Source organism: Parathielavia appendiculata (assembly GCF_033297405.1).
Source record: "Parathielavia appendiculata strain CBS 731.68 unplaced genomic scaffold N657scaffold_2, whole genome shotgun sequence".
Classification (NCBI taxonomy): domain Eukaryota; kingdom Fungi; phylum Ascomycota; class Sordariomycetes; order Sordariales; family Chaetomiaceae; genus Parathielavia; species Parathielavia appendiculata.
In genome coordinates, this window is record NW_026944221.1 from 3,052,819 (window position 1) to 3,074,027 (window position 21,209).

A 21,209-nucleotide genomic window follows, 5' to 3' on the forward strand; every position below is an offset into this window, starting at 1 on the left:
CGCTGGACATATGGGACAACCTCGAGGCCATATTTTCCTTTCCTCGTCCCGGTTCTTTTTGCTTGCTCTCCGGCATCTTGATTTCGAGTTTCATATTTGGGGCTTGGGCGGCTGATGAGCGCATGGGAGCCGCGGATGGACTATACTAGCCCGCTATGGCGTAGGGGGCGGGATGGTTCAGGGGTTCTGAATCAAAGGGAATCATTCATGATTTCTTGAGAATTGCATTCGCGGCATGCATTGACTGCTGCCGCCTAACGCATGTGGACGGTGCAACCGGTGTTCAGGTGTTAACTTGGGAGTGACTGGCAAGATACCACATCCGTTCCTCGTCTGTGGTCCAAATATCTGCTAAGGTCGTGTTCATGTGATTCCATTGTTTTGTGATTGCCTCGCATTTTCAGTAGAGCAGCCCTGGATAATATCAGAGCCATTTATACGGCAACGCACGCCTTGTGCCACGGGGCAAGGGGCTTTCAGCACAGCTTGACTTGGTCAACTCCTGTTCATAGCGGTATTTGCCGCCCATTCCAGTTTGCTGATGGCGTCGTCAGTCTGGAGTGGATGGGTTTTCACCAAGTATTGTGTAAACAAACTGTAAACAAACAATATACTCAACCACCCTCTGCATTATCTTGTGAGCTGAGACATCCAAGACAGCCGTCTCCAAGTTCTTTTCAGTTCTAACTTGCTATAATTCGTCAGCAAAGCCGAGGTCGCCCGCCCGAGTGAGGACGGCCTGGTCGGGCTGGAATGGAGTCGCTCGTCACAACGCATTCCAAGCCGACCAGGTCCAACAGCTGGTCACCAGACCCCCACCGTTCAGATTCCAGTCGCCCGGATTGTGATGATGTTATGGTCGGTCAGCAGATTCTTGTCCCGCACCTTTGCCTCTCATCCCGGTTCAACCGTTCCCAACCCACTCCACAGACCCCTAATTAGACCCAACAACCGCTCTATCCATGAGCCATTACGGGTCGACCGGCTAACCCAACGAAAACTCATCACAGGACACGGCAAAGGCCCCCGTATTGGATACTAACAGCGGCGTGATATCACAAACCCAACCATTCCAGCATTTTAGAGCAACATGGCCTCCACTGCACTCCAGGGCCAATCACCCACGAACTCGATCAGCGCAGCTAAGCGTGGAGGAGGATCGGATACCCCGTTACAAGACACCTTCCCCTCCATCTTCTACCAGTATTGGGGGCGGCCTTCATTATCGCCCTGACCCTCGCCTTTCTCATCCTTTGGCCAACCGCCGCCGCTCCAAGGCTGCCACCACCACCACCACCACCACCACCACCGACGAAATGAACAACAACAAACCAAACAACCATCAAAAGGGCGACGACGACGAAGCGGTTCTCATCTTGTCCGACGCCAGTCGCTTCTCGCACGAAACCGGCGGCGGCGGCGGCGGCAAGGCCACACAGTGAGGCAAATCAGCCTCGACACGTAGGAAGTTGCAAAAGGCATGCGCCGTCGGCGGCACCGGGCCGGGGTGTGGAGCAAGGTCGGCGTGTGCAGGGCGGAGAGCGGCAACGGCGAAGGGACGGTATGGCCGCGGCGGCACCTGAGCATGCCGCTCATTCCGCGGCCGTGCAGCAATGGCCATTTCCACTTTGGGCTTGGGCAGAGGAGCGAGTCGCGCGCTGGCCCGGGGAGGAGGAGGAGAATGGGGAGGTGGTCGAGGTTTGCAAAGGGAAGGCGTCGTGGATTGACGAGGATGCGTTGCATGGGCCCAAGGTTAGCGGCGGGAATGTTGAGGTGACGACTTGCGGCGGCGGCGGCGGCGGTGGTGGTGTTGTTGTTGGTGGTTTCAGAAAAAAGAAGAACAAGGAGAAGGATCGGGGGTCGTGGCCCCTGAGAAACCGCGCGCCGACATCGCCCCGGTTGCACCATACTATCATGGGTAGTCCGTATCTCAAGTCCGGCGCGAGGGGTGAATCCTCAGAGACCCTGTTGTGTGAGGCCTGGGAGACCATTCAAGCGGTCGGGATGGAGCATACTCAGCTGAGGGCTTTCTCGGAGGTGCTCCCTCAGCCGCCCAAGCCGGCCTTGGTTGCCAACAGGGACAACGGTATCGTCAGGCCGCCAGTTACCATGGGATATGTGTATGGCGCGTCGAGGATCCCAAAGCCCATCGTAAGTCCTCCTGCCAGCCCAGTCCGGTCTACGCCCACCATGCCGTCTAGGCATCGGGGCAGGCAGCGGTCGACTGAGTCGACCTTATCGGGAATCCTGAGGTCGACGGAAGAGAGGCTGCGGGAGGGGAGCATCTCTGGAGCCGTCGAAGGCCGCAGGGCTACCTCATCGCCTACCAGGACGTCGCCTGGCAAGGATATCGGTCCAACAGAATCGGCGGCGACAGGGGCTCGGTCCAGGACCCCAAGCCCAAGAAAGATTGTCTCCAGCCAGTCCTTCGCACCCGGTCACACGCGGCAGGACTCGCAGCAATCAGTCTCTTCAGAGACAGCCAGCCTCAGGCGTGAGGAGTGCCCGAACCCGGACATTTCCTCCGGACTCACCAGCCCAAGCCGCAATTACCAAAGGCCGGAGGCAGAGAAGCAGCCCATGCAAACCCGGGCTATCCGCACCTCCTTGTCATCCGAGCTTTCCACGCTGTACAGCGAGGATGAGATGCCGGAGGAGGTCAAAAGGACCATCATGCCCCTTGAGACCTCGTCGTGCAGCCCCAGCAGGCTGCCAACGTCCAGCTGCCATCCATGAACAGCCCCTTTGTAACGGCCCCCGCGCCGTTGTCGGTCTCTCGGTCATCGTCAATCAGCGGCTGGCCAACCGAACACAGCAAGTCCCAGGATTTTCCTCCGATTGAGTGTTCAGCGCTCGCAACGGCTGCGCAGCATGACGATTGGGCGCACTCAAGCCCAGTCTCAGGGGCTGACCTTTGGCACTCGGCCCTCTGGTTGACAGACCGAACGCCACGATGCCGGTTATCCCACCGTCCCGCAAGGCGTCAGTGACCCTACCACCATCCATCCAGCCGTATCTTGCATCGAGGGCCTCGGAGCCACCGCCATCACCCACTAGACCATTGTATAGCACAATCAGCCCTACCGGACCGCTGTTTCTCCGGGTGACCAAGACAAGCACATTCAGCACGATCCCCCTCGATCCCGCCACCGGCAGCTCCAAGCTCGGAAGCACTCAAAGAAGCAGGATCCAGGCCCTCATCGCCAACCAAGCCAACGCCAACAGCCAACGACCCACAGCAGCAGCAGCAACCCGCACACCGCTCTCCCGTCTTGATGCTGCCCTCGAGAGAGCGCTCCCCAACACCGCTGTCCCCAACCCGCCGAGTCGGCGGCGAGCTGCGGCTGTTCCTCCTCCTGCCCCCGCAAAACCGCCTCAGCGCCTCGTCGTCAGTCTATTCCCAAGACGCCGACCCCAACCCCACCATCACCCAAGTCAAAACCAGCAGTCGAGCTCAACCGCGCCGGCTTTGCCGCCAACTCGTTGTTGTATCCATCCCCGCTCTCTCCGCGCAGCCGCTGCAGGCCGGCTTCGTCCTCCAAGCTTTGCTCGGAACTTGCCCAAGGTCTTAGCACTGACGGAGAAGACGAAACGGCAACCTCGGTGACCGTGATGACGACGACGAGGAGGAAGAAGACATGCCGCCGGCGCTGACATCCGCCATCGCGTCCTTGCGGCGCATGAACAGCGGCATCAGCAGGTCGTCCAGCCTGCGTAGCATCACGGATCGGGGTGCATCGCCGTGTTCAGACCGAGCCCGAGTCCCGAGGGGGTGCCTGGTTTGACGATCCAGCAAGCTGCTTTTTCCGCTTCTTCTGTTTTCATGTCTGCGGCCGAGATTGCCGCTGCCGGGGAGGAAGGGAAGGAGAAACAAGGGGGAAGATGGCAAGTTTCAGGTTTGGCGGTGGATGAGTTTACATTCGAAGTGAGTAATCCTAATGTGTCGGGGAAGGGCGCGCTTGGCTTGCGGGAGGGCAGCAGCGGGACCGTCAACGCGCTGGTGATGCCGCAGAATTTGCAGAGGCTATCCCTTGCGTGGAAGCCTGGCGAGGGAGCTGTGTCAAAGATTGGGTCGCCTGCCAGGTTTAATGGGACCTCAGCGAGGGAAAGCATGAGGAGTCTGGAGAACTTAAGGCTGTATGACCCTCAAGGCTTCCTGATCCCGTCGCCGGTGAGGGGAGTGAATCCATCCGGACTGAGGGTGTGAAGCGTCGTGTCAAATATTTATCCTCCCCACTTTTTCTTTCCTTTTCTCTCTTTCCTTTTCTTTTCTTTCTTTCTTTCTTTCTCTTTTCTTTTCATTCTTTTTTTCTTTTCTTTTTTTCTTTATTATTTAACCTGGTTTCCTGCGCATGCTTGATGACACTTTCGGTCACTGAAAGATTTGATTGTTAGATACAAGCTAACGTATTGATGATTAGGTGTGTAATGATGTTACTTTGATTCAGCTACATACTTACACTACAGCTCCTTACTAAGCACTTTTGCTTTGAATATAAAGAAAACGCAGATGCAGAAATATTCTCTGAGATGATCTCCGGGCTTGTTTTTCTTTGTATTGTCAGTGAGTAGATTGTTGATCGTTGAAGTGGGAAGATCTGAATTCTCGACCGGGACCCTTGTCGGTATCCGTTGTATGGATACCTGTATGCCGTCTCACATGAAACATCAACATGACTTCCCCTCAGCATCTCGACGCTTCACGTCTCACTACTTAAGCCTTCACACTCACGCACCTCACATCACTCCTTCCAAACCAGAGACCCACCATGCCACCCCTCTCCCATCCTCCGCTCCCCCGACTCATAACCTACTACCAAACCCACCACACCCCCTCGGGCACACCCATCTCGGTCCTCCCCCTCCTCCAGAACCCAGGCATCTCCGTCACCCACCTGATCCTCGCCGCCATCCACATCAACGAAGAACCCTCGAACCTCACCCTCAATGACCACCCACCGTCCCACCCGCGCTTCACCGCCCTCTGGGCCGAACTGCGCATCCTCCAAGCAAGCGGCATCAAAGTCTTGTGCATGCTGGGCGGCGCCGCCAAGGGATCTTTCGCCCGCCTCGACACGATGATGGCCGATGAGCCAACCTTTGAGCGCTACTACGCGCCGTTGGCCGAGCTGATCCGCACCCACGGCCTCGACGGCATCGACCTGGACGTGGAGGAACCCATGTCGCTGGCGGGCATCATCCGGCTGATCGACCGGCTGCGGGCCGATTTCGGGCCCGATTTCCTGATCACGCTGGCACCCGTCGCGGCCGCGCTGCTGAACTGCGAGCACAACCTTAGCGGGTTCGACTACGAGGCGCTCGAAGTGATGCGCGGGCGCGAGATTGCGTGGTATAACGCGCAATTTTACTGCGGGTGGGGGGACTGTAGCAACCCGGCCATGTACGAGATGATTCTGATCAAGGGGTGGCAGCCTGAGAAGATTGTGGTCGGTTTGGTGACGAACCCCAAGAATGGCAGCGGGTGGGTGCCGTGGAACATGCTGGGCACGGTGCTCCCCGTGCTGGTCGGGAGGCACCCGCGGTTTGGCGGGGTCATGGGATGGGAATATTTCAATTCTCTGCCCGGCGGCGAGGGGAAGCCGTGGGAGTGGTCGCAAGTCATGACCGCGTTGCTGCGCGGGAGGAGGACGGCGCCTAGTATCGAAGAGATAGAGGGTGTCTTGAAGGCTGAAGGAGGGCGACACGGCGCTCCCGAAGAGGTGGATGCAGACGATGGAGGGGAGGGAGACGCGGCACCGGTGCCAAGGGAGTTTGACTACCACTCGGTCGGGGGAAGCGAAGAGGATTAGGCGCCGTCTCTGCCTCTTGCTGGATCCAAGGGTATGTTGCCTCGCATCAACACATACTGGAAGTCATTTGGCCAAATCGGATGTGGTGGCTATCCTCCTTTCCACAACTCACCATCTCTATGAGCCGCAGCGCAGTGCACGAATCGGCCCGGGGGTGTGCCACACAGGGAGCGGCTTTGCGAAGTCGAGGATACCTCCCGCTCTGACGCCATTGTTGATGACCTACATCATCATCGTCAACTCGTCACTGGCTTGGAGGCAACAATCGGCCGCAATTGACAGAGCCTGGTCGTTCATTGCGGGATTGGGGATGAGCCTGTGGGGTGTTAACATCCACCGGCGAGTCGATGTCCAGGCGAGCCAGGCTACGCTTTCGCCTGCCTTTTTCCGCAATAACAATGACGCCTCTATGTCGTTACCTCCGTTGATGATCTGTAATACATCATCGTCAAGTGGTCGCTGGCTGCCGAGGCAACCCCAACCGCCCGTCACACTACTGGTCGTTCATCGCAGGATTGGGGAAGTGGTTACAAGGTATAGCATCCACCGTCGAGCCCATGTCCAAGCTACAGTCGCCTTTTGCCTCATTCGGCAACCATGAATCCAATGATGTAACGCGTCTCTCGGCCTCGGTCTAGGTAACCCGGCTGATGCGTGAGACGACGATGCATTCTATATTTGAAATACTGAACCTCGAGTAAGGTAATCTATGTACGGAGACGGCGGTCCGAGAAAATGTAGCCGATAAACAACGGCCGGCCGAGCGGGTGACAACACTGGGAGAACTGTCCGGGGGGCGGTGGCGCTTCCGGAAGCTCGAGAGTCAAGTAACCGTGGCTTCGGAATCTGGCGCTATGACACTATGCCGGCGATGATCAAGGAAAGTTTGGTCACTGTCGAGACACCGGAATGGTTCGGGCGACAGTTTGCTACGTACAACGCTTGTAGATAGCCTCATCTGTTGTCTTGAAAGAGATGAGACAAGCCCACGTCCCAGATCAGCATGAGGTGCATGCAAGATCCAGGGGAACTCAAACTGCATGTCATTGGTCTGGGCTTATGACATCCTGCGAGGCTTGTTAAGGTGAGCAAAATCGGCCTACATGCCGGAATGTGACACGGCACCGTTCTGTCAAACGCAAAGGTCTTCGAGGGAACGCAGTGACGTCACATGTTCATTTCACTGGTAGCACCAAGCGCAACGACACTCCTTCCCGATGACATCGACAACAAATGTCCCGAGTCGACAAAACACAGTTCACCGAACACGCAAAGGAACGAGACTTGAAGTGCGAGCGGCGCAAGGCAGCCGGGTAGCTTCTCTATCAGTGACGGCACGACAGCCAACCCCGTTTGGAGTCTCACAATCCTCATCTGTCGTCTTCTCCAATTTCTCTCATTTTGAATCTTGACACCCTCTTTTCCTACCTGCCAAGTGGCAGGACTTTCAATAAGCGTTCTACGGTGGCAATTTCATTGTTCGGCCACTGACGTCATGGATAGAATTCTCCCCAAAAATAAGGTTTGATGGCGCCGTAACGAGTGCATTCAGAAAGAGAGAGTCTCGACTTGGATCATGTCCGCATGCCGTCACCCTCGCCACACGTCAGGACCCCAACATGTCCAATGTGGGGGATCGGGGGGAGCCGTGTACTCCCACAAAGCATGTTTCCTCAGTTTGTCTTCGGCGGGCTCACCGTCGCCGCTGTTCGCCTCCGTTTCTTGGGCCTGGACGTTCAATGACGAAAGAGGATGAGAACGGACGTGTTTGGGAGACATACTACGGTGGCGTTCGGCGTGCTGTTACTCCACGATCAGCAGGGTCTCTTGCTATATACGGCCTCAACCACCTGTCCGTTAAAATGACATATGATGTGATGGACGAGCCGCACCAAGCGTTGTGCCACCCAACCAACACCGGTAAGCGTAGGTATGAGAATGCCCTACCGGCCGTGTCCCCAGCAAAGAACCAGACAGGGCATCTTGCAGGGCAACCGCCGACAGCGCCAGTCCCTTGATTGTGACGCGGGCGTTTAGAGATCTACATACAGCTGCAGCCCCTTAGACATAGAGGTCCCCTGCTCGGACGGTACACGTTCGCCGACCTGCCATGGAAAGGGGAGCCTGCAGCTGAATGTTACCGTCGTCGACGGGGTCTCGCCGTCGTACCCCTATGGGATCGGTCTCTGGCCGCAGATCTCACGGTGACGGCAGCATAACCTCACAGAAAGGGAAGGGGATCCTTCCCTGCGCTCTTGACCCGCCCGTTACCCTCGAACCCATTTCCGCCCCCGGGGTGGGGTGATGACAGACATCCACACAAATGCTTCGCCTTTATGAGATCAGCCCAAACCCCTTAGACTCACCGTTATATAATCCCAAGTCCCAGCCCACTCTCATCATCTGCAACCGTTTTCTGCTCCGCGCTTATTAGCTAAGGAATTCAAAGTCACAAGATTCCATTGTCTATTCGGTTTTGTTCGTCCATCCCTACCGCAAGCCGTCAATCAGGTTTTCGGATTTTCGTCTTGTCATCCACTGCAGTTGCAGCTTCGCACACATACATCCTTGCACACGCTCGACGCCATGCCGGCAAGTCAAGCTTCGTCCTCAATGTCGGTCTCTCCTCCTCCACCAACCGACCTCGGTGCTTATGCCCGCTTCATGCATCAACACACTAAGCGGCAGATGGAGTCCATCTCGTCTCAATCACCGCGGAGTAGTAATCAAATCAGCCAGTCCTCATCTTCACCGACGAGGCTTCCGGGAGGCGTCTCCAACCGAAATCAAGACGACAAGCAATACCGCTATCGGACATGAGACCGGCGACGTCGACGACAGCATCCACGGTTGGGCCCGCATTTGGCATGGTTCAGCCACTTCCGGAGGATAGACAAAAGGGAAACTCAACTGGAATGAATTCGGTCTTGGAATGACGAGATCCTGAAGTACACGATGATGGAAGGTGATGATACACATGACACCTAATGTACATACACCGTATATGGGCGAGCGCACTGGTTTGGTTTAGCCGACTTTCATTTTCAGTCCACGTGATGTTTCGGTGGCTATGCGAGCATGGCGTTAGAGGGAAAGGCAGGACAGGAAACAGGCAATAGGTGACAACAACCTAGTTTGGGCCGCGTCCGAAATGCGCTTGATCTTCAAAACCATTGCAGTCCACGTGTGCGATGCCTTTTGAAGATCTATATCTGTATAAGCACTGGTCCCTGGCGCCCAATATGGGCCAAGAGCAAACTCACTACGTAAGCGGAAACTGCCATCTCGTATCGATTGATCGTTGAAAGTTACTTGCCGATCCGGATCCGAACGCTGTTACACCAGCGGTTGTTTCTTCTTGATGCCAAGCAGCGCCGCATGGTCCTTTTTCTTCTTGACCTGTCGCTTGAAACTCGGGGGTGGTACTATATCCGGAGTACTCGCAGCTGGGGAGGGTTTTGAATCAGAATTGGACGCTGGCGCAGATTTTGGCCCGGACTCGGAACCGATGCCATCGCCATTCAACGCTATCACAGCCCTCTCACCCTCCTCATCCTCCTCCACCACCTCCTCCAGCATGTCCTGCCTCCTTGAAAACGCAAACGCCTTCCTCGCCGCTTCGGCATCCTCCTCCTCCTGTCTCCTCCTCTCCTCCTCTTCAGGACTGACCACCGCAAGCCCAGCCCCCAGCAGATCCCCCCCTTCTTTCCGCGCCATCTCCAACCTGGCATTCCGGCTCCGTATCTCATCCAACGCATCCGCAACCGCCATCTCCCTCTTGGCATCCTCCGTCTTGGCCTCCAACTCGGCCATCGCATTCCGCTCCTCCTCGCCCTCGGCCTCCGCCATCTCCCTCTCCAACCGATCCAGCCGCTGCTCATCCGTCTCGCCTTCCTCCACACCATTCTCCAACCCCCTCTTCCACGGGTCCGTGTTCCTCTTCGCCCCCTTCTCCACCACGTAATCCTGGTTTTTGGGATCCGTTCGAAACACAATCTCGGCGGAGCACCGCGTGCAGCGTATGTAGAACCTGTAGAGCTGAATGCCCAAGTACTTCTCGCCCTGGGGCGTCTCCTTGCGCGCGTTGAACTTGCGCCCGCGGTACATGTACTCGCCGCAGGAGACGCAGCGCAGCGAGAAGGGCGCCATGAGGCGGACGGTCTGGACTTTGGGCCCCGCCGCGGCCGCGCCTTTGGGCTTGCGGGCGCGGCCTACGAGGGAGGGGTCGAAGTCTGGGGGGTAGTATTTCCTAGACAGAGATAAATCATTAGTATTCCGGGGGGAGAGACGGAGGCGATGGGGAGGGAAAGGAGGACGTACGTGAGGACTTTGCGTTCTGACATGGCGGCGATCAGGTGTTATTGGAAGGGATTAAGGTTGTTGATGGCGCAGTATCGGTTGCGATTTCTTCGCGATGATACAGTCAAGCTCTGAGTCGGCGAGAGGGTCGTTGTTGAGGTGTAGGTTGAAATGTAATTGGGAAACGCATGTGGAATCGGAGTGGCAGCTCTAGTGGTTGAGAGCGCAACGCCACCTGATCGCAAAAGAGGTACATAATACCCCAGCAAGGGGTACTGGGGTTAGGGTTAAGCTAGCACATCGAGCGTCTTAATAAGGCTCTGAGCAACATCACGCATGTCAGGAGCCACATGAAGCAATTGCCTTGAGACGGATAGCAGATACCGATCTAAGATATTCATAGCTCCTTAATCCCAACTTCCAGCATCTCAGCCAACAAATCCCACTTCGCAGCCGCCTCCTCCCTACTCACCCGTGCCACACCCCTCAGTCCGCCTACGGCAAACCGCACATGCCTCTCAAAGTCGCCATGCAGCTCTCTCAGAATCACCGCGAACGGCTTACCTTCATCCCTCACCCTTGCATTCTTACCCATTCCCTCGCCATCCAATCCCACCACCTCATCTTCCTCATCCTCATCGACCACCACCCTCCTCCTCTTGACCCCCTCCCTCCCCTTCGCAAGAGGCGACCTCTTATAAGGAGAAGCTACAATAGCCTCCAACCTGTCCACCTCCCTCTCCTGGCCCCTCCGCCTCCCCCACTCATCCCGCCGCGCATCCTCAAGCCGGATCGCCAGGTCAAACACATCGAGCACACACTCGCGAATGGGCCTTAGCTTGGCCCCCTGGCACGACTCGGCGACGGCGCGCGACACAAAGCTTGCGTGCGCGGCCACCATGTCGTCGACATCTGCTGCCCAACACAGCTCCTCCCTGAGCCGGGCGGCATTGGGCGCCAGGACGAGCGTGGCCAGGTAGGTCGCGACCGTGTTGCAGAACCAGAGGAGCTTGGTGCGCACAAGGCAGTATCGCGCCATGTCGGTCCCGCTGTAGTGGGGGTTATTCAGGAAGGGGCGTTTGAGGACGTATAGGGCTCGGCGGGTCTGCAGCTGGAAGGTGAAGAGGGTTTGGTAGCCTTGGATTGCCTCATCGGGGATGACAATCTGCACCGGCCAGCTGAGGCGGTAGGTGAGTCGGATGGCGGGCAGGCCGAGACGGACCGAGCTCCGGATAGTGGCTGCGCTGTGCTGTTGCGCAAGGTCTCGCGATGCGACTTCGGCTGAGAGACGGTAGGTGTCTACGCACGCCGAGTAGGCCTCCTGGACGAGCTCGGTCAGGGTGAAGCGGTCTCTCCAGCTGCTGCTGAGGTTGTCCAGGTTCTGGAAGATGGACGAGGCAAAGACATCCGACCTTGCGCCGTCCGACATTAGGTAGAGGTGCTGCAGCGCGTCTAGGCTCTGAGACAGGCCGTATGAGCTCAAGAGCATCTCACGAAGCGTGGCAGCTGCGGTGTGATGCTTGCTCTGAATCCATGCCTGAAACGCTGCGCCGAACAACTCGCTGAAAGGTGCAAACTCGGCATGATCGGGACAGACCGTAGCGAAATTTATCTTGGGTTCGGCGCTGGCTCTGTATTTCTTGGTCGACTCGTGCTGCTTCATGTGCTTAAGAACGACGATGCTCTTACCAGTCGTGAAAATGCGTTGAATGGCAGGGTCGAGGAACCGAGGCGCATGGAGATTGCCCTCAGGGGTGCGCAGCAGATTGAACTGGCTCGTCCAAATCTGAGGTAATGGAGGCCTCGTTGGCGATTCCGAGACGAAGAAGGTCCGGTCGCCAGGCAAGAGCTTGCCTTCTTCCATCCACAGTCGGATGGGCTTCAGATAGACCTGAAAGCAGTCGAAGAAGATGGTGCCCAGCAGCTGATAGGTAGCTCGGGCGCCTTGCAGCTGAGCCATCCCGACGGCGTCGAATAAAAGCTCGAGATACCGGAAGGCATGGGGATTCCGCTCCTCATGAAGCTGGCGCACAATATCCGCCAGAGCATACAGTGGCGCCAGTTTTGGGCCTAGCTCCTCGAGAACTCCGACGAGGCTGATAACGACGTCCTCTTTTATGGTCACAAGGCGGGATTGAATGTAAGATAGGTCCAGGTCGAATGAGTGCAAAGCCTTCTGAAGACAGTCCTGGAATACCTGCAAAAGAGGCGACTGCTGCTCCCTTTTGACTGCTGCACGCAGCGGTAACAGTTTCCGGCCACACTCAGCGAACGAGGTTACCAGTGCCTTGTACGAGTCCCATGAGACGCTTTGCAGCTGGAATCTGGTAATGGGATTGCATGCAGAGTCGAAGAGGCTGGTCTCGAGGCCGGCGAGCATGAAGAGAACCTCCCTTAGCAACTGAGTTGACGTGATGGGGATCTTCTTGGACCTTGCGTCCGCATCCGTCGCGGCTACACATCTCCACGACTGGGCATCTTGGACCTGATTCAATACATCGTCTCCTTGCGCTTTGACGGCCAGTTCCTGAGCAGTGCGCTGGTGTTCGTCGTCGGTTGAAGATCGGATCGTGAGAGACTCGAGGGATGCCTCGGATTCGACATCCAGTTCCTCCTCATCGCTAGACCCCGGGGCATAGTCGATGAATCGCCAAATGTCGCGTTCCTGTTTCCAACCATCCTCCCTCGCAATGTCCCGCCAGGTCAACGGAGGTGAGGTGTACACCTCGTCAGGCTCAACAAGGGCATTCAAGGCGGTGAGCTTGGCCTTCTGCACCGGCTGATCGGCGAGCTCAAGGAGCAAATGCAAAACCTCGGGCGTGAACTGGTTTCGGTGTGGTTCGAGGGCGTCTCGCCGTTTGCGCAGAGCGCCGGCGAGGGCATCTCGGCCGGCAACATAGAAGCGCTCCTCCAGCCCGTTCAACCGATCTTCGACCTCAAACTGGTTGGTCCGAGTGAAACTGTGAGCCCGCAGGCTTCGCAAGGCAAAGTCACGGCAAGCATTTCGCCTACTGTGTAGTGTCTGGGCCGCATTAGCCAAGGCCAGGGACGCGAAGTGAGCGGGATAGAAGGGGGATGGCACCTGTGGGATGAGGTTGAGTGCTGCAATCAGTTCATCGGTCAACGTTCCCAATTGCGCTGTATGTGCCATTCTGCCAAGGCTGCCGACCTGAGCATTCTGCTGGAGACTACCTTAGTAAGTCAACTTCCAAGTTTGACTTTGTGTAAACAATGATAAGGGAAGGAGCCAGATTGGACCCCGCAAAGCACAGTGGCAACCGCGCTTGACGCGCTTGATGGTCTGAGGTCTTGTGAGAATGACTGGAAAATCGGGGACAGGACGGTTGGAACGGAAAGAAGACGCTCCTGGACTCGGCAAAGAGGACTATATGGCCAATGAGATAAATATCATTTGTTCAAGGTAACAGTTTCGTGGTCTTGAAAGCTGTTGCGGGCATAGCCACCAATGTCGTGCTCCTTCTTCCGTGTTGTGACTGAACGTACTGTAGTTAACTGCAGCCCCCAAAACGCCCCAGAAAGTCCAGGCCCCAGCGGCCTGGGACAGGCGGGACGCATTGACCAGCAACTGCTTGGCAGGCTTGGCATACCCGATGATATCCAACGCCGAAACTGTTGCAGTGTTGCAGCACCCCTTTTCGAAAATTTGGCCCTGCATGGGTGCCGCTGCCCCAGTTTTAATCGTTGGGGAACCAACACGCGCATACAGGAAGAACGACGCGCAAAGCTGACGAAGATACCAATTGACGATCGCAGCCCGAAACACCCGAGTCACGGCGGCTCATCGATAAATGCTGCAACTCGAGTAGGGCGCGTTGGACCTAGCCCATTGCGCTGAAATATCTAACCGAACGAACGAACGAACCATCGAGTTAGCGGACCCCCCTCCCGGCCACAGTTTCCTCTGGCGTCGATCTTGAACATGGCGATTGCTCGCCCTGTGAGGGCGCTGGGGCTGGCGGCTGTTGTCATGTGGTGCTTCTTCATATGGCAGCTCTTCCAACCGACCGCATCGCCGATGGGCGCGGTCAAGACCAAACTATCATCAACCGAGAGCGACCCAAATCTAGATCGTAAGCATCCGGGACCAGAGCTCATCTTCCATCCCCGCCATCACCGGCTGACATGATCCAGCTACGGGCGAACCCGAGGGCATCCTAACATACGCATCCGGAGAATATGCGCCGGGTCCCGCTGGCACCGCGCGCATCAATGCCACACTCCTCGCGCTTGTGAGGAACGAGGAGCTGGACGGCATGCTCCAGGCGATGCGCGACCTTGAAAGGACATGGAACAAAAAATTCAACTACCCTTGGACCTTCTTCAACGATGTACCCTTCTCCGACGAGTTCAAGAAGAAGACGCAGGCCGAGACCAAGGCTGAGTGCAGATATGGTACGACGTCTTGGAGAACGTAGCATGATACGGGGCTGACGGACGCAGAGGTGATTCCCAAGGAGCACTGGGAGGTGCCGTCGTGGATCAACGACGACCTGTTCCGCGAGTCAACCCAAATCCTCAAGGAAAAGAACGTGCAGTATGCCGACAAAGTGTCGTACCACCAGATGTGCCGCTGGAACAGCGGCATGTTCTACAAGCACCCGGCCCTGGCGAACATGCAGTACTACTGGCGCGTCGAGCCGAAGGTGCATTTCTTCTGCGACGTCGACTACGACGTCTTCCGCTACATGCAGGACAACAACAAGACGTACGGCTTCACCATCAATCTCTACGACTCGCCCGAGTCGATTCCCACGCTGTGGCCCGAGACGCACAAGTTCATCACCGAGCATCCCGAGTACGTGCATGAAAACAACGCCATGAACTGGTTGACGGACAAGACGCGCCGTCCGGGCCACTACGAAAAGGCCAACGGCTACTCAACTTGCCACTTCTGGAGCAACTTTGAGATTGCCGACATGAGCTTCTGGCGGAGCAAGGCCTACGAGGACTACTTTAACCACCTCGACCGGGCCGGTGGCTTCTTCTATGAGCGTTGGGGCGACGCTCCTGTCCACAGCATCGCTCTTGGGCTGTTTGAGGACAAGAACCGCATTCATTGGTGGGTTTCCCTGACTGCACCAAGACATATCGCAAGTAGCGTCTAACCGACCCCAGGTTCCGTGACATCGGCTACCAGCACATTCCCTTCTTCAACTGCCCCAACTCGCCCAAGTGCAAGGGCTGCGTGACGGGCCGCTTCACCGACGGCGAGGCCTGGCTGAACAAGGAAGATTGCCGGCCCAACTGGTTCAAGTATGTAGGCATGGGCTGAATTAGCCGTCTTGGAGAATGAGACCAGGTTCCAATTTGTATACTTGTACGTGAACGGCGGGGTTTCGGATTACAGTATAGGGGAGGACGAAGGTGTCAGGCGCAGGATGTATTCTTTTTTCACTTTGATGCCCTTAGAATAATGGCTCGGGGTGGTGGGTGGGTTATGGCTGGGTTTTAGACGGATAATGCCAGTGTCCGGCGGTGGCGGCAAGTCAGGATATCGATCTCTTATGGTGCGGAGGTATATCTCGCCTTTTTCAACCCTCGCCAAACACCGTGACTACTCCCGACGTCCCGCCAACGCAGAACTGGTTCCCGAACCCCCCTTCCTTCCACGCAATGCAGCTCACCACGTTCTTCCGTTCCTTCTCCTTCCCATCCCTGCCAATAACCTTTTTTCTGGCCTCGTTCCCATGGCCCCACGGAACAGGCAGCGTCGCAACCAACTTACCCGTCAACACATCCCACGCCCACACCCGTCCCTCGCTCCCATCCCCCCCTTTTATGTCCTGGCCGGTCATCTCGTCCCCGACCACAACGAACCTCTCCCCGCCGCCAAAGACACTCTGCACCCTCAACTCCTCGTTCCTCCATCCGCCCGCCACAAAAGTCCTCAAACACGCCCCATCCCTCCGATCCATCAACCGTAGTCGACTATCCAGCGAGCCCACCAACACCGTCCGCGCATCCCTCGCCACGCAAACACTCGTCACGCTCGCGGGGAACACATCCACCACACAGCGGCCCGTGCGGATATCATATCCCCTGACCCTGCCGTCGACACTCCCGGCCACAATCTCGCCGTCCCCGACGGCCAATGCCGTCACGGCGTCCTTGGCGTCGTGGAGAACCTGCACGGGACGCGGGTTGTTGCTCCGGACATCCCACACCCGCACGGTGCAGTCCACCCCGCCCGAGATAATCAGGCTGTCGTCGGCCCCCGCAAACGTCACGGCGTTGATGCGCCCCGTGTGGGAGTGCGAGGTGGAGGAGGAGCCGAAGCGCCGCACGGTCTGGGCTGTCGAGACGTCCCAGAGGAGGACGGCGCGGTCGCCCCCCGCGGAGCAGAAGTGCGCGTTGGACTGGCAGATGGAAAGGGAGAGGACTTCGTAGGCGTGCGAGGCATAGGTTTGGATGAGCTTGCCTGCGGGGAGGGGTGGCGTCTTTGGGGGGTTGGTTGTCGCGGGGGTGGTGATAGTGCTGTTCTTGGACGACGGGGTCGTGGAGGAGGGATTGTACAGCCTGATGCAGCGGTCGGAGGAGCCCGTTAAGATGTACGTGCCGGGGGAGGCAGAGTAGGCGAGGGCGTGGACGGGGCCTGGCGATGGTTAGCCTGGTTGTTACTCGGTTGGATAGTGATGGAGAGGGGAGTGGGATGGGTTGACGGCGGTGTGAACATGATGGCTTAGACTGAGGGGCTCTGTCTGAAGTTGGAAGTCAGGTTCCATTGGGACAGGATGTTGGATCATATAAGAGGCGGTAAATAGAAGGCATCAAAGCAAGGCATCCAACCGGCCGAAGAGAACCTACCATTTGACCCGAGTAGCTGGGCCACCGGTCGTGTTGGGAACGGCGCCGTACGCTGTGTCATATTCACGACTCGTTCAAATTCTTATTATCCGTGTCATGGGCAAGGACTCGGCAGACAGCTCTCCATCCTTGAGCCCCTAACCTGCGAGCTTCTGGTCTGACTAGCGACGTGTAAGCTGTCGACTGACCACCACAACGCTCCGAGCGGCTTCCTGACCAGTAACAGCCGCGGTAGACGCGCCTGTACTTCCCACTCCTTCCTTCACGCAAAGCACAGGACGCTCGATTTTCCCGAATCAGAGCCGAAGCCAGGGACAATCTGCAGTACCTGCAGTTTGTTTCTATTGATCCAATGCAACGGGCCAGAGAAGCGCCTGAAAAGTGGCAGCTGACTGGAGATATTGTGCGCGTGTTGACGGGCCGCTGACCGGGCTTGGTGTTTTTCTTCACGTCCAAAAAAAACTCGCTATTTTTGCTCCCGGATCAGGAAATCTTTCGGCCTGTTGTTGTCGTTGGTTGTGCAACCGACCAGGTGAGAGAGGTACAGAGAGGTACGGAACTGGAACGTACCTAATAAGAGACGGGAGCGAAATATTTAAGTTACAATACGGTACGAACGGAACACGGGTGTTGTCAATTTCGGCTACTTAACCCCATCCTCCCGCCTATCCAAACTGTCAGAAAACAGTGCTTTTCCAGAAGGCCGCTAGAATCCCGCCTCATCTCACGCCAAGGAATTCAAACAACACCGCAGGGTATCTCTCAACGGACAACGACAAAAGAAACTGGGAAAGAACATGAGATGAAGAACCAACCCGCGCCGCAAGACTGCCGGCAATGAGGTTGACCCGGCGCCTAGAACCATCCAATCCCAATCGCATACACCATGAGGAGTTCAGAGTACAAACCCTGCAGAACCAACAGTCACGCAGCATGCGCACAAATGCGTCACCTTTCCCGGTCTGGAAACTCGGGCCGAGTTTACGGTCGGTACCTGCTTCTGCGTCTGTCATCTCACCGGTCTCGACTCGAAGAGAACGGGCTCATTTCCGCCCGACCGAGTGTGAACCGAAAGAGTGAGCAGGTCGAGAGACGTATGTGTCCCTCAATCAAGGAGGGTGAGGTGACTTGATAATCTTTATCAATACGTTAGGCAATAAGCTGCCTAAGCAACAAGAGATCAAAACAAAACACAGGGTATAGGAAAGGAAGATGGATGAGGTCCAGAGACCCAAAAAACCAGTTAGATGGCCGAGTACAAAATAATATGGACAAAAAAGTCTTGAATAGACCGCCTTCTCTTCCCCATTCTTCTTTCCATCTCCCTTTTGAAACCCGCAGGGTAAAGCAAAAAGGCCAACCCGACGCCATACTCACAATGCAATGATGCTGAACCAAACCAAACAGCCAACCCATAACAATACAGCAGATACGACAAGTAAATGGGAAGAAAAAAAACAAATGTCTGAAGCGAATATAGAAGACAAACTCCGCCCGGCTGTTCGTGTGTGGGACGTGTGTATACCGTCAGAGTGACCCATAATCCGTCCGTTACGGCATATTAATCCGTAAGTAATCGGCCGTTCCGTCATGGCGCGGGCCGATTCGGCCGTGGGATTCGTTGTTGCTGAGTCTGGAAAAGAGGCCATCATTTCCTAGGTGTGGCCATCCTCCAATCCGTATCCTCCATCTGCTGGCGCGAACTGCTCCCCCTCTTCGCCGCTGAGTGCCTCCGGAAGTTGAGGTCACCGCCCAATTAACGGCCCACAGTCATCCCATAAACCTTCCACCTCCACACAGGCATTCTCAGAGGCCTGCCACCCACGCAAAGAGGTGCTTGATAATCCCAACCCATCAATTGCTTCCTGCTCTGCCAGAGGTAACAAGCTCCCGTCGGTTCTACAAGGCAGGCCACGCCGCCGCACCTGTCCCAGGTTCATATTGATACGTTGGCGTATCCCGCTGCTGAGGCAAATCAAATTCGACTCTGAAGCATCCTAGTGCTGGAGTTCCACGGATCCCTAAACACGAGCACCAGGTCTTCTGAAAGCGTACATGTCAGCTTTGTTCGTATCATCATCGACCAACGCGAAACACATACGAATCAGTCTGCCAAGCCCCGCGCAGCACATCCTCATGAATCCTCGGTAGCGCTTCCGGCTGCCGCCACGAGGCATGAAAAGGAGGCCCCGCTGAGACAGGTGTCGACACCAGCGGCGACCGCTGCCCGGCTGTCGGGCTGTAATGCTCGTAGCCGACACGAGCCTGCTTGCGGGGGCCCGAGTGGGTCGGGTCCGGGCTGAGGGGCCGTAGCGTCGTCCTGGGAGATACCGACTCGCTCGAGTGGCTACTGGGTCGCGTGAGGTCCGTGGTCGGTCGTGGAATCGATATCGCACCCAGCCGGCGGAGGTCCTCAGGTTCGGCGGGCGGAGTGGACGGTGAGGTGTTGTGACCGCCTCGAGGCCTATAAGCATGGTGAATATGAGGCCACACGGAAAGCGTCGCACAAAAATGGAATCATGGGGGCCCAGCTTACGCATTCTTGAACTTGCAGACCCGACCAAACTTCTCGCACTGCACGCACCGCGGATAGTCCGGGTCGCACTTAATCTTCTTCTCGCGGCAAGTGATGCAGGCAATCGCCAGCCTCTTCCTCGGCTTCCCTGCCTTGGTTACGCCCCAGTGCGCGTTGACCGCCTCCCCGTCAATGACCGTCTTGCAGTGGCTGCCGTCGTCGTAAAAGTAGCACATTCCCTCGCCCGGCACCTCGGCGGCCCTGACGAACCGCGGGAGAAAATGCGTCCCCGTCCAGATCTTTGGTCCGAGTCCGTCCTTTGTCGGAGGAGCTTCCGAGCCAACACTGCTGGTTGGAGTCGAAGGTGGGTTTTGGCCCGGCGTATGCGGCGCCAATGGGTCTCGGAACTCCGCTCTGCTCCCATCCCGCCCGCCTTGCAAATGAGACGGATGGTACCGATCCAGAGACGGCTGGTAATATTGGTGACTGCGACTGCCGAACGAGTATTCCCGGCTGGCTTCGTGCTGTACTGACCATTGGCTCCCTGAGCTGTACTCGGGGCGCCCGTCCTGCCTTTGATCTAACCGCGGGACTGGTGAGAGCGGCCCCGGAAACACCTGCGAGAGGGATGGAATTTGTGGTCGGTCCTGGAACCTCGAATCTAATAGACTCCGCGGTTGTGATACAGAGGATATTGATGGGGGGAAGTAGGAAGACGACCCCACAGTCGGCCTCGAGGGATGGTCAAGTGGCGAGGAGGCCGAGGAGGTCGTGTAAGGGCCAGGACGATCCGAGAATGACGAGTGAAGCGGAGGCATTTGAGACGATGGCCCGAAGAGGCTGCTCAGCGACGGAAGCTGTTGGCGCGCTGGTGGACTGTCCTCGGGTGCAGATTCCCTGCGGCTTGTGGTCTCCTCCGACCCCTTGCCGGACGATGACATGTCGATTGCCTTGACAGTCGGGTCATAGTTGGACATGGGCGGGGATGGAGGAGCGCGCGGGTGCCACGACTCCTCGGTCCGCCTTATGGGAAAGGAGGCCGAGTCTGGGGTGAGCGCCTCGGGTGGTGTGTCTGGGATGGCCGAGCGGAATCGAGATTCGAGGGCCGTTGCAAACCCCATTGAGAGAGATGTTGGCTGTTGATGTGACCTGGCGTGTTTTTAGGATGTGCGTCCGTGTCGTTGGCCCTCCAGCAGCAGAGCGGCCACGGAAACGAGAAATATCCAGGTTCGGCTGCAGCACACACTTAAGACGGCGCAGTGGTTGGGGCGGCGAGGGCGACTGGTAGTAGATATTCGCCGGGTAAACGTGCGCAGCACCCAGGCGGCGCAGTCGATATCGGGGCCAGATGATTCGGACAAGCCTGCCTGAGACCAAGGCCCAGTAGGGGAAAAGTCTCGATCCCCGGATAATTGAACAATACCTGCGAGATGCACAAGCGATCTGTTGGTCGTCTCAGGGCGCTCGGGGGAGACAGGGGGCCCGGGTTGCCAGGGTGCAGCAGCTAACGTACAGACACCGACCGGGTTACTTCGCGTCGGGATCAGTGCAGAGTTATGTCTGGTGTGTACGAGTTGGAAGACAACGAGGGTGGCGTTGAGGAAGGGATCAGGAGTGTTCATCAGAGGTGACAATGGTGGGTATGTATGGGTCGAGGAGAATGCCGAGCCTTCTGTCGGCCAGACTTTGGATACCACCAAGACAGACTGCTAACCGGGTAAGAAGTCAATAGCAGGATATGACGAATGGGTAGGCAAGGC

At 56.9% G+C, this 21,209-nt stretch overlaps 9 protein-coding genes across 9 annotated transcripts; 5 read left to right on the forward strand and 4 right to left on the reverse strand.

Moving 5' to 3' along the window:
* Window positions 1-1,563: 1,563 nt before the first annotated feature.
* Window positions 1,564-2,736, forward strand: N657DRAFT_678324 (uncharacterized protein; the record flags this gene model as incomplete). Its single annotated transcript, XM_062796062.1, has 1 exon — window positions 1,564-2,736. The coding sequence occupies one exon, from the start codon at window positions 1,564-1,566 to the stop codon at window positions 2,734-2,736; it is 1,173 nt and encodes a 390-aa protein (XP_062651536.1).
* Window positions 2,737-2,953: 217 nt separating this feature from the next.
* On the forward strand, window positions 2,954-4,207 carry N657DRAFT_678325 (uncharacterized protein; the record flags this gene model as incomplete). Its single annotated transcript, XM_062796063.1, has 4 exons — window positions 2,954-3,326; window positions 3,380-3,488; window positions 3,587-3,732; window positions 3,798-4,207. 4 exons carry the CDS (start codon window positions 2,954-2,956, stop codon window positions 4,205-4,207), a joined length of 1,038 nt encoding a protein of 345 aa, XP_062651537.1.
* Window positions 4,208-4,769: 562 nt separating this feature from the next.
* On the forward strand, window positions 4,770-5,810 carry N657DRAFT_631527 (glycoside hydrolase family 18 protein; the record flags this gene model as incomplete). Its single annotated transcript, XM_062791062.1, has 1 exon — window positions 4,770-5,810. One exon carries the CDS (start codon window positions 4,770-4,772, stop codon window positions 5,808-5,810), a length of 1,041 nt encoding a protein of 346 aa, XP_062651538.1.
* Window positions 5,811-8,076: 2,266 nt separating this feature from the next.
* Window positions 8,077-8,926, forward strand: N657DRAFT_641802 (uncharacterized protein). The gene has a single exon (XM_062792218.1). It carries the CDS (start codon window positions 8,424-8,426, stop codon window positions 8,628-8,630), a length of 207 nt encoding a protein of 68 aa, XP_062651539.1. The 5' UTR covers window positions 8,077-8,423; the 3' UTR covers window positions 8,631-8,926.
* Window positions 8,927-9,146: 220 nt separating this feature from the next.
* N657DRAFT_653907 (DUF572-domain-containing protein) lies at window positions 9,147-10,153 on the reverse strand (the record flags this gene model as incomplete). Its single annotated transcript, XM_062794459.1, has 2 exons — window positions 9,147-10,059; window positions 10,131-10,153. 2 exons carry the CDS (start codon window positions 10,151-10,153, stop codon window positions 9,147-9,149), a joined length of 936 nt encoding a protein of 311 aa, XP_062651540.1.
* A 331-nt stretch (window positions 10,154-10,484) lies between these two features.
* N657DRAFT_612760 (uncharacterized protein) lies at window positions 10,485-13,597 on the reverse strand. Its single transcript, XM_062790396.1, has 2 exons — window positions 13,192-13,597; window positions 10,485-13,131 (listed from the first exon to the last, which is right to left on the reverse strand). Exons 1-2 carry the CDS (start codon window positions 13,258-13,260, stop codon window positions 10,507-10,509), a joined length of 2,694 nt encoding a protein of 897 aa, XP_062651541.1. The 5' UTR covers window positions 13,261-13,597; the 3' UTR covers window positions 10,485-10,506.
* A 452-nt stretch (window positions 13,598-14,049) lies between these two features.
* On the forward strand, window positions 14,050-15,402 carry N657DRAFT_564983 (glycosyltransferase family 15 protein; the record flags this gene model as incomplete). Its single annotated transcript, XM_062788326.1, has 4 exons — window positions 14,050-14,200; window positions 14,262-14,522; window positions 14,571-15,189; window positions 15,246-15,402. The coding sequence occupies 4 exons, from the start codon at window positions 14,050-14,052 to the stop codon at window positions 15,400-15,402; spliced, it is 1,188 nt and encodes a 395-aa protein (XP_062651542.1).
* A 259-nt stretch (window positions 15,403-15,661) lies between these two features.
* Window positions 15,662-16,995, reverse strand: N657DRAFT_564712 (WD domain-containing protein; the record flags this gene model as incomplete). Its single annotated transcript, XM_062788305.1, has 2 exons — window positions 15,662-16,722; window positions 16,935-16,995. 2 exons carry the CDS (start codon window positions 16,993-16,995, stop codon window positions 15,662-15,664), a joined length of 1,122 nt encoding a protein of 373 aa, XP_062651543.1.
* Window positions 16,996-19,010: 2,015 nt separating this feature from the next.
* Window positions 19,011-20,570, reverse strand: N657DRAFT_564771 (uncharacterized protein; the record flags this gene model as incomplete). The annotated part of the gene is made up of 2 exons (XM_062788310.1): window positions 19,011-19,398; window positions 19,471-20,570. The coding sequence occupies 2 exons, from the start codon at window positions 20,568-20,570 to the stop codon at window positions 19,011-19,013; spliced, it is 1,488 nt and encodes a 495-aa protein (XP_062651544.1).
* Between the last annotated feature and the right edge of the window lie 639 nt (window positions 20,571-21,209).

Bases quoted from the DNA above. Each gene is read 5' to 3' on its own strand.
- N657DRAFT_641802 (XM_062792218.1), top strand. From the start codon at position 8,424: ATGTCGGTCTCTCCTCCTCCACCAACCGACCTCGGTGCTTATGCCCGC.
- N657DRAFT_612760 (XM_062790396.1), bottom strand. From the start codon at position 13,260: ATGGCACATACAGCGCAATTGGGAACGTTGACCGATGAACTGATTGCA. The intron at 13,132-13,191 runs GTGCCATCCCCC...AATGCGGCCCAG, and splicing joins CACTCAACCTCATCCCACAG to ACACTACACAGTAGGCGAAA.